The sequence below is a fragment of the Atta cephalotes genome, assembly GCF_000143395.1.
Source record: "Atta cephalotes unplaced genomic scaffold scaffold00039, whole genome shotgun sequence".
NCBI classification, from domain to species: domain Eukaryota; kingdom Metazoa; phylum Arthropoda; class Insecta; order Hymenoptera; family Formicidae; genus Atta; species Atta cephalotes.
In genome coordinates, this window is record NW_012130103.1 from 2,376,930 (window position 1) to 2,388,487 (window position 11,558).

The 11,558-nt window shown below is 39.8% G+C and overlaps 1 protein-coding gene across 1 annotated transcript; it reads left to right on the plus strand.

Moving 5' to 3' along the window:
* Positions 1-262: 262 nt before the first annotated feature.
* On the plus strand, positions 263-9,632 carry LOC105622035 (disks large homolog 5). The gene is made up of 12 exons (XM_012203470.1): positions 263-305; positions 1,080-1,097; positions 1,448-1,595; positions 1,773-2,166; positions 2,267-2,686; positions 3,199-4,260; positions 4,446-6,513; positions 6,784-7,714; positions 7,814-8,064; positions 8,611-8,840; positions 9,003-9,222; positions 9,526-9,632. The coding sequence occupies exons 1-12, from the start codon at positions 263-265 to the stop codon at positions 9,630-9,632; spliced, it is 5,892 nt and encodes a 1,963-aa protein (XP_012058860.1).
* The last annotated feature ends 1,926 nt before the right edge of the window (positions 9,633-11,558 follow it).

Genomic DNA, 11,558 nt, shown 5'->3' on the forward strand with positions numbered 1-11,558 from the left:
TTCGCTCTTCCGTGAAGTACGGGTAGTGTATGGCACGCTTTTCCAGGCGATACCTGCCGCTTCGGACTTTGCTGTTGGCGTGTGAGGACAGGTACCTGTGCTGGTAGACGGCAGTCCACACACACACACACACACACACACGTATACACGGTGCTCGCTCTGTGTGTATGTGTGTGTGTCTCTCTCTTTCTCTCTCTCTCTCTCTCTCTCTCTCTCCGTCTCTTTCCTTCTTGTGGTGCCCTGAGATTTACCACTGAGCAGCATGGCTTCTGGTGCATCCTCCTTGGACAGTGCTGGGAGCAGCGGTGAGTGACAGTTTTTATTTTCAACTCCTTTTTGTATAGAGAGAACGGCTCGATAATGTCTCTCTCCATTGTGTATGTACGGCTAACGTCAGCGCGTCATTGTATTTTTAATTGCGACGTCAGGACGATACGTCGTCGTCCTCGACATCGCCGCAAGCCGCCGTCGCAGAAATATTTTTATCGGAGAATTAAACTCTGCAGCGCGTTCGAGAAGTCTCCTTAGGATGAAATGTAGGTCTCGAAGATATGTGTTTCAGAGCCCAGAATTAGATATTGCATTCAGTTGTGATTCTTATTTCTTTTCAATTGAGATATAATTTCACAAGGTAATTGTTCTTGTAGAATAGTGTAGAATAATTATTTTTCCGTCAAAGAAAGTAGCGTTCTCGGTAAATAAAATACTAAAAAAAAATATGTTTGAAAGATTTGAAAGAGACACGACAGATATCTTGTTATACTGCTTGTAATAATGAAATATCGTTGATAATTTTATTAGCTGAGGAAAACAATGAGTCAAACTATGCTTACATGCGTGACCTAGAGTTTCTTTCCTGGTGAAAGCTAGCGAGACCTCTGATTATGTTCCCTCTACTGTAACAAGCATATCAGACTTTTAAATTTTATTGTGAAATTTAACACGCTATTCGGGGTGCTATTCATACTTTTACTTATTTTATTCGTTCTTTTTCTTTATTTATGTTTCTCTATGTTCCTTTATGCGTGATTAGTATTTACATCTTGAAGTAATACAGGTGTTTATAATTAATTTTCCAGATGGTGCACTTAATATGGGTAAGAGTTATTTTTAAACAAGTGTTACAAAAATACATATGCATAGACATAGATGTATAGACCGTCAATATACGTCATATTTTCAATAGAATCTCTATGTGATACCTTTTGTCGCATTTTTAATATTTCTGTATAATGCTTGAGAACAATTAAATTTGTTTATTCCACCAATGTAGTATGCGCAACATATTTTTTTCTTTGAAATGTTTTCCATATTTAGTTTATCACAAATTACATAAAATTAAACATGTTCCATTTCCACATGTACATTTTACATTTTATATTAAGTTACATCGATTATTTCCCTGATATGTTTGCTATTGGAATTGACACTTGTGGCATAAAACCAGAGGGGGATAGTGGAAGTTATGGCAGTGTTGGAAGCCCAGTTGGTGGCCCCGAATGTCGTAGCGACTATGACGGTTTGCAGGCTCAATGTGATCAGGCGATGCATCAGCTTCAGTTACTTAGGCATAAGCACTCCGATACCATAAGACGGTTTGTTTCCATTTTGTTTTATCTTTGTCTTGCTTTTAGCATCTCTCTCTTTTTCTCTTGGTATCCCTCTCTCGTCACTTTGTTTATTTTAACATATATTCAATCATGTATGTACATATTTACACATCTCATAGTTCTTTTTCATATGCTTGATGCTTAAAAACTTGGCACTTTCAGGCTAATTATAAGGGCTTGTAAAAAGAAGTCTATAATGCACAGGTGTGAGATTACTATGAAAGAATTGGAGTATTATCGGGGGCAACATATAGCAGTCATGAATCAACTGGAAGCCACATCGCAAGAAAGCTCTTCGTTACGAGCAAAATATGGTGATCTGGCAAACGACAAGCAACGGTTGGACCGGGAGGTCCAGTCACTGCAGAAAGAACTTTCGGAATTGCAGCGCATGCAGAATCAAGAGGTACTCGTCGCCGATGCTACGGGCAACGATGCTATGAATCAGCATTATCTGTCCGCGTTACGAAAATACGAAGCTGTTAAGGACGAATACGATTCCCTCAGGAAACGATACGACGACCTTATTGCGTCTCATTCTTCCGCCGTTAATAAGGCAAGTAGTTGATAGGCGTTATTCTTGTACGCAACATTGACGCGCATATTTTTCTGCGCAATGAAAACTTATGCAAAAATTACTCGTATGATCAATACAGCTAGAGTTATCGCAAGAGGAAGCAAAGAGATTAAAGAAGCAGTACGACAGCGTTCTAGAGGAACGTAACAGTGCACTCCGCGAGCGCAACGGTTTGAAACAGCAGTGTACCGCCGCGATTCGCCAGTGGGACATTGCATTAAGAGAGAGAAACGAGTATCGTGAAGCACTCGCAAAGGTACAGCAACAGCACGAGGAAGCGGTCAAGGAGATCAATCAGGCGATGATGCTGCGTATGAAAGCCAGCAAGGATATGAAACGTCTCACAGAAGAACGAAATGCTGCCCTACAAGAATACAGCTTAATCATGGGAGAACGAGACACGGTACACAAGGAAATTGAGAAGTTAGGTGACGATCTCACGCAAGCGTACACAAAAGTCACGCATTTGGAAACGCAGAATAAGCAGCTTGTTGAGGAGGTAATGAATCGAGTAATTGAATAAGAAAAATAATAAGTATTATTTATTTTTACTCTTGGTATAACGTACTTGTTCCAATTCTGTCTTTGACCGTAATAAGTAAATACGTATAATGACATTTAAATAGTATCGACAATAACATACTCTTCCGATGTCATAGAAGCATTTAGTTCGTGTCACGATTGCGAAACGAGGTCCTGAAACAAATTATTACAAGGTTGGAAACTTTCAGTTTGCGTCTGACAGTTTACGATTATCAATACGCTTTTGTTTTCAGTTGAGTTTGTCGCTGTCGATACTTATATAGTTACACTTAACGTAGTACTAAAAGGGAAATGTCAAGATTAAAGATAACTATTGCGTGCACCACGTGTTTATTTTTTAAAGGTAACAATCTTATTCTTGCTAAAGTCATTGGAAATCGCCGATATTATCTATGCAATTTTGAATTGAAATAAATTATTTGTTATACTGTTGATACAATTTGTTACATCGATGCCGTTTATTTGCAGAAGAAAACGTTGTCTTATCAAATCGAGACTCTAAAGAGAGAGATCTCTTCCGCTTTGCAAGATAGAGACGATACCCTGAAGCTGTGCAATGAATTACGGCAGAAATTCGGCGATTACTCCGAAGGTTCTAGCAGGGATTACAAGCATCGTTTGGAATTAAACTCGCTCAGTCACGAACGCGACAGTGTCAGTAAGGAAGCCGAAAAGGAGACTAACACGAGAGATTACGCGACGCGAGACAAGCAACGCATGGATAACTTGGAGCAAGCTAATTTGGAGTTGGATAAACTCAGGAAATCCGTGGATACTCTTCAAGCAGAATTGGAGGAGGCCGTTCAAGAGGCCGAGGTCTCTAAGAGAAGGAGAGATTGGGCCTTCAGTGAGCGCGACAAGATAGTGTTGGAACGTGAGAGCATAAGAACTCTGTGTGATAGATTACGGAAGGAGCGCGATCGCGCGGTCTCTGAATTGGCCGGTGCCCTACGTGATTCCGACGATATTAAGAAGCAACGAAACGAAGCGTCGAAGGAATTGAAAGATCTGAAGGAGAAAATCGAGTTTGGCGACCATGCATTGCGAACTAGTCAGCTGGCGCAGATTGATGATAGTAACGACTGGGATATGATTCCAATTCACGTCGAACCCGGTAGAATCTGTTTGGATTCAGATCGTGGTGACTTGGGACTGATTCTCGTCGGCGGCCGCGACAGCCCGTATTATCCGAACGATACTGGCGTCTACGTCGCGCAGGTGACACAGGGTAGCGCTCTCGATGGTAAACTACGAGTGAACGATTGTATTGTGCGAGTGAATAATGTCGACTGCACGTCTGTATCGACCCGTGTGATATTAGAAACTCTGCGCTCGTCCACCGTAAATCCGGCAACATTAATCGTAAAACGGCGACGGATAACCAGGCGATCATTGAGAACTACACAATTATCGGTCGGCACAGTGCCACATGGTATTACTTTAGAACTTGGCATCTACATTTCGAAAATATCGCCCGGAAGTTTGGCTGCTAAAGATGGAAATCTTGCTGTAGGAGATAGAGTATTAAATGTAAGTTATATGAAATATTGTATTTGTATTATATGAAATATTGTATTTGTATTATATGAAATATTGTATTTGTAATTTGTATAGATTAATAAATATCTGTAATATACATACACGACAAGTGTATGTCATAAATAGCTTTTTTTTTTAAGTTAAACATTTTATTTACTTTCTATATTTATTTTCAGATTAATAGTAAACCTATGGACACTATAACTACAGCGCATGAAGCGATGGCTATTCTAAACGATGATACTGTAGATGTATTAACCATCACGACATTGAAAGGTATTCCGGTACCTTCCGCCGCCAGCTCGGAGACGGTGGCGATAGACGGCAGTTTTGTTGCGGAGAAACAAAAGATGGTAAATAGCTGTTCGCAAACTGAGCAGGAGAGAATGATGCTGAAAGCCTCATCAGATGACTATGAGAGACGGTATTTGTCTACGAATTTCGCTGACCGTAACGTCTACAAAGCTGCGAAATCTGTGAGCGGCGAGAAATCGAGCGGAATCAGCAATGCTTGGGACAATTTTAGGGAGAAGATTGATATAGTGCGTGGTCGCAAACACAGCAAGGAGCGCGACGATAGCAAGAAAAAGGGCCATCGCAACTCTAGTCCGAATACGTTTGAGCAGGAGCAGGACGCGATAGCGGAACTGGATTCGGTGATCGATAGCTATCACAAGAAGGCGAGCAACAGCAATAACGGCGTGTTGAAGCGCAGCAAACGCCATGGTACTGAGAAGATTGAGAAGAACGGCGGCACTTGGCCGAAGGCGCGCGGACCCCTCATACAAAATGGGACCGGTACTATATTGCACCCGCGCAAATCGAAAGAACGTTTTCCTCTCAGTGTACTCCTGCATCCACCAAAATACGATAATTATAATTATAATCGTATCTCCAACCCCATCCCCCTAACCAATTTTTCCAATGTCAATAATCGTCATACCGTTTACAAAGCAGTGGAGACCCCGCTACCGAGCTTCAAGACTGGACAGCTCTTTAACCAGAAGCCGTCGTTCACGCCGGCGGTGCAGTTCAAGGACATCCCGATCGACGGTGGTAGCAAGAAGCCGCCGTCGACGGAGTTCGAGAGCAGCACGTCGGAGACCGGGCGACTTGGCTCCGCGCTGGCGCCATCCGAGACTAGCATCGATTTCTCGGTCAAGTCCGGTGGTGCCGGCCGCGATGTCGACTCGTACTTCGCGAACAAACGGCCGCAAAAGTACACGACCGGCAGCAGTAGCGACACGCAGGTGACCACAGATACGCTACAGCACAATCGCGTTCACTCACAGCTCTACTCATCAGGTATCGGTGGTTCGTCCACGTCTGCCGCGTCGACCACCAGCGGGCCGACGTCGCGACAGCAAATGGCACCTGGTAACTTTCCGTTTCCCTCGCATCATCCGTACGCCGCGTCGTCGCACCTGCATCATCTGCATCCGCATCCCACGCAGCACCAGAATTCCTTGCCCTCACGTTATCCCTCGCCACCGTCGCTGCCGTCCGCGCAATCAGGCGAGTCCATAGGCTTGCCTGACGCACGTACCTACTGTTTCGAGCCCCCGTATAGTCCCGGACCTTCGCAGACGACCCCGACCACTTTTGGCCATCTGCACACGCCCTCTGTAGATCTGCACTATCACAAGCCACGTGCACTTCCGCTCGGTATACCCTGCGACACGTCTATCTATGGGCATGGATACGAAGGTGGCACATTGCCAGGCCGGAAGGAAGACCAGCGCATCCGTATACCGTCCAACACCAGTGTCACGTCCAAGAGTAGTGTTGGCAAATTGTCTACTGGCAGCATAGAAAGAACTTCCGAGCGTGGCAGCCCGATGCCGACGTTTCACGTAGAAGTGTTGAGCCCAGGCACCGGTAGCACTAGCGGGATTGGAAGTAGCGGCGGTACTGTGAGAGGAAACAATAGCAGCAACAAGCGCGTCAGTATGCCAGATTACTGTTACTCGCAGCCACGGCCAGCACCCGGAGAACTGCGCAGGGTTCATATAGACAAGTCCGTGGAGCCGCTGGGAATTCAAATCTCGTGCCTGGAGAGTGGTGGTGTGTTCGTCTCCACCGTATATGAGCACAGCCTAGCATCACAAGTCGGCTTACAGATTGGTGACCAATTGTTGGAGGTTTGCGGTATAAATATGCGAAGTGCGACCTATCAACTGGCTGCTAATGTTCTACGTCAGTGTGGTAACTCGATTACAATGCTGGTGCAATACAGCCCGGATAGTAAGTAAAATCTTTTTGCACAAAAATAATGCAATTTTTGAAAACGCATTTTCGTAACGCAATCTGTAGCATGTTCTTTATTCAAGTAGCATGTCTTAACGCTCCCTTTCTCCATCTTCTTTCTCCATCTTCTTCCTTCTCCATCAATATCTTTCGATAACTTAAGTCTGAAAAATTTTTCATTGTAATTTTTCAGGATATTTTATTTCTTATAGCATTGAGATACGTTATTGAAGTAAGTTTTTAAAAACTTACATTTTTCTTTGCAAGAATACACCGAGTTAGAAGGCTCGGCATCCTCGAGTTCGTCGGAAGCCGGCGACGGAGCCGCGACCGGAAGTCGTAGTGGCTCGCCAACACCGTGCAATAGTCCAGAAGCACCTCGAAAAAGTACAGTGGAAACGCTGGAGCCCGCTGAACCTGAACGTGACGCAACTATCACTATCACCACCACTGCTCCTACCGTTACCACTACTGCTGCACCTACAATGAGCACATTACGCGTCGAGCACATGCGGCCATCCGCTTCGCTGGAGGTAAGAAGCACACAAGAGCGGGAACGTGAAATGAGGCCTTCTGCGTCGTTGGACATCAACATTCGTAAACCGGAACTTCGCAGCGCTGCCACACTGGATCGATTGAGTCGCGCACAGATGATGCGGCAAAATGCGATGAGAAGTCCTACACAGGAAGAACAGAATCGAAAGCCACCACCGAGTGCTGAGCCCCGGTATCTACTGATTGAGACCAGAAAATGCTCAAACCTCGGTATATCGCTAGTAGGTGGGAACGGTGTCGGTATCTTCGTACATTCTGTTCAGCCAGGTTGTCTCGCTGAAGAGGCCGGTCTATTTGCCGGAGATAGGATTCTGGAGTATAACGGCGTAGATCTGAGACAAGCGACCGCTGAGCAAGCCGCGCTTGAGCTGGCTCGACCAGCGGACAAGGTGACGCTGGTCGCTCAATACATGTTAGAGCGATATAACGAAGTGAAAGACAAGCCAGGCGACAGTTTTTACGTGAAGGCACTATTTGATAGAACTGGCGAAGTAGGTGATAGTCTGCAGCTACGATTTAGTAAGGACGATATTCTTTACGTGGATAATACTATGTTCAATGGCACACCAGGCCACTGGCGCGCTTGGATAGTTGATCAGACCGGTCGTAGACAGACTTGCGGGATAATTCCAAGCAAATTTAAGTGAGTTACGTTTGTGGTGAATGATAGAATATTTAAAGGAGAAAATACGATTGATACGATATTTTAATCAATGGTATTTAAACTGTGATTTATGTTCAGGGTTGAAGAAGAATTACTCCTCCGTCGATCTTTGGGCGACTTGGAACAAGACACTGGCAAACGCAGCAATACTAGTGCGAGAAGAAGTTTCTTCCGTCGAAAAAAACAGCAACAACGATCATCCAGTAGTAGAGATAGTTGCAAGGAAATATCGCATCTTACGGGAGTCAATCTGGGATGGTACAGCGACAGTGGAACGTTAAACGAAGACACTCTTCCAGCGAGTTATCAACGCGTCGAGAGACTCGATTGTATATATTATCAATTTCTTAATTCTTCTCTAACAAATTTAACATTTTACTCTGTCAATTCTAAATAAAACTGAAAAAAATTCTATAAAAATTTTAGATGCTGAGAATATTAAGGATATTTTATAATTATGAATTATTATATTTAAAAAATAATTTATGACATTTTATTTTTTTAATAATGTATGATACTGTTTAAAGCATTTACCCAGATGAAATTCAGGTTCCGTTTTACAGAAAAGTTTTTCTTTTTACATCAAATTTAGACGCTCAAAAATTCAAATTTGTTTAATATTTAACAACATAACGTAATAACAAGATTATGCAAAGCGAAATAATAACATAAGTACTAAATTATGCAAATAAAAAATATAAAAGAACAAGTAGCAAAAGTATTTTTTAATTTAAATACTAGGATGTGTAAGAATTTCATATAAAGTCTAGCTTAAGTCTTAAGGATTAACTAAAATGATAGCTTCTCAATATTATTATATTGTGCCTTTACATTTTGAATGGAAAGTATAATGATTCACTTATCTCTGGTAACAGATCCTACTCTGAGACCCGTGTTGATCATCGGTCCGCTCAGCGAATGTGTAGTAACGAAACTTTTGCAAGAATACCCGGGACAGTTTACCAGATGTCTGGCGGAGGCGATGCATTGTTCGCAATCGACTTTGGAGCAAGGATTACGCGATTCTCTCTATGTGGATTATAGGAAAAAGGGCAGCTATTTCGAATGCACAACAGTACAAGCCGTTAAAGATATATGTGAGAAGGTAATAAACAAATTTATTATTATTAAATAACGATCAATAGAATAACAAGAATAATGTATGGCAATATTGTCTTGGATAATATATTAGATGATAATAACAAAAAGTAATTGATCTTATTTAATGAATATATATCGATATTTATTTGTGTTATCTCCATTATAGAATACGCATTGTATTTTGGATGTATCAATGGCTTCCATTGAGAGACTTCATAGACATCAAATTTATCCTATCGTCCTATTAATCAAATTCAAGGATAGGACGCAAATTAAAGAGGTAAAGGATTCTAGATATCCAAGCGACAAAATCAGTACAAAGGCTGCAAAAGAGATGTTTGAACAGGCGCTCAAGATAGAGGCAGAGTACAAGCATTACATTTCTGGTAAGCAAATTGTGTTTCTAATTTTATTCCCATACGTAAAAAATATACAAAATTTTTTTATATGTGCTTGTTGTTATTTTAATAACATAGTATAAATCAATTTGATATTTTATAGTTGAATATTCATATTATTGTTTCTTACTTTAATTTAGAATATATTAACAACTTGTAGCAAAAAATAAGAAAAATTAAATTATACTGTAAATTAATGATTCAGTTAAATTATATTTATTCTAATAACGTAATAATGTAATGTAAACGTATGCGTAGTATCACAGTTTACTTATGCTTTAATGATTTCAGCCGTGATTCCGGCGGGCATAAGTGTGGCATATATATGCACACAGGTGAAAGCCTCAGTAGAAGAGGAACAGAGCAAAGCACTGTGGATTCCTAGAGGAGGTCCCTGACATAAAAGGGGGGGTCCCCACAAGCCGCAGTGGAAGTCAATCTAAATTCCACCAGGGGGCCCTTACGTCGTGCATATTTGCGAAAATTGTTGTGCAAAATCAGTTCTTTTATTTATGGTCTCTTGATTTCAGAAGAAAGATATTATGCGCTTCACAGATATTTTTGCTTAACAAAGTATCGCTCAATTTGGTTGTGATAGAACGAATTCTTGCGAATTATTTTGTTTTAGCACATTTAACTCGTTGAATTATCAATATAAAACAGGTACGTACAAATATTTTAATTTTCGTTACGTTTCTTTCAGTTATCATTCGAAAACTATTATTTTGCTGACTTTCAGTTATACAAAGTTCTTTTCACATTTATCCGCATCAGTATGTCAATATATAGCTCATCTGTGATCACTATAAATCTATTGACTAATCTATAGAGAGAGAAATTGAAATCTATAGAAACAACTACAAACTAAATTTATTTTTGAAGGATTATCTCATGTTCTTCTTGGAATTGACTTTTTTGACGAATATTGTAAGTAAAAAATATTAATGAAAATATTATAAAATTGGTGCCTGCTCTTTCAAGTATCTACTTGCTCATTATTGATTGGCTAAAAATAGCAAACAATTCATGTTCGATAGTCAGATTACTCTGACTCCGATCGCGTATAATCAAGCGATGCAACGAGAAATGCAGCTAAAGTTGATAAGATCAATAATTTATACGAGACCATAAATGGATTGTTATAAAAAAAAACTCGTCGTATTATGGCCCATTACAAAATTGGTGGATTAATATTGACGAATTGATGTTGATTAGAAAAATAAGTTATAGTCGTTTTAGCGGCTATCACATTGCTAATTAACCCCTCAGACCAAACTGTACAGATTAAAATTGATAAAAAGTTGATTATTCTAAGTAGTAAAATTGTGTATAAAAATATTTATATTGCATTATATACATATGTATTTACATGACGTTATATTATATGTATAACGTAATATTATATGTATATATAATTTATATATATATATATATATATATATATATATATATATATATATGTATGTATATATATAATAGAAAGAAAAGAAGGCTACTTGTATATAATTTATTTGTGCAAATTTATATATTTACTAATTTAGTTTGTACGTCAAACTTTATGTATTATTTTATATTATCTTTTTAATTATGTAATTATTTAGAGAAATAATTTATCCCTCATATGATGTGTATTAAAGTTTGAGGGGTTAAGAAATTATTAAGTTAAGGAATTGACAAAAGTTGAAAATGTTAGTAGAAAGGATGGAATTGACATAAACGATGCTTCGTTTTTACCGAATTGTAAATACTAATGTCGAAGTATAGTATCTACCAGTCAAACATAGTCGACGAGATCGAACATATAACATTCGCGATTTAAACGTAACAGTACGCACGATCGACCTTCTTATCGATCGGAGTTTCTGCGGATTTATACCATTTCTATTTTTAAGCGAGCTATTCTTACACGAGCTTATATATAGGCGTTTCATACGATGCGGTTACACGAGTTCGAGCCACACATACATATACTTTTAAAAGTACATCGTAGATCACGAGAGATATACTAGTATCCGAAAGTGGATACATGTATCTTTGTACTTTCTAATAATATTATTTGTAAATACGACTTTTCTACAATACCGAGAGATATATTTGATTTAAGAAATGTAATTAATTTTACGATCGTTTAGTACGTATGAGTTAACTGTATCTGTACCTGAACCTTGATTTCTTCGTAATTTGGTAGATGTGTTTTAACCCTCAACTAGCGCACAATATTTGATTCGAGACTTTGAAGTACATGAGTGTATTATCTTTACATGTAATGTATAGAATTTGAACAATTTTTTTTTCAATTGGTACATCGAAGGATCACAAAGAGG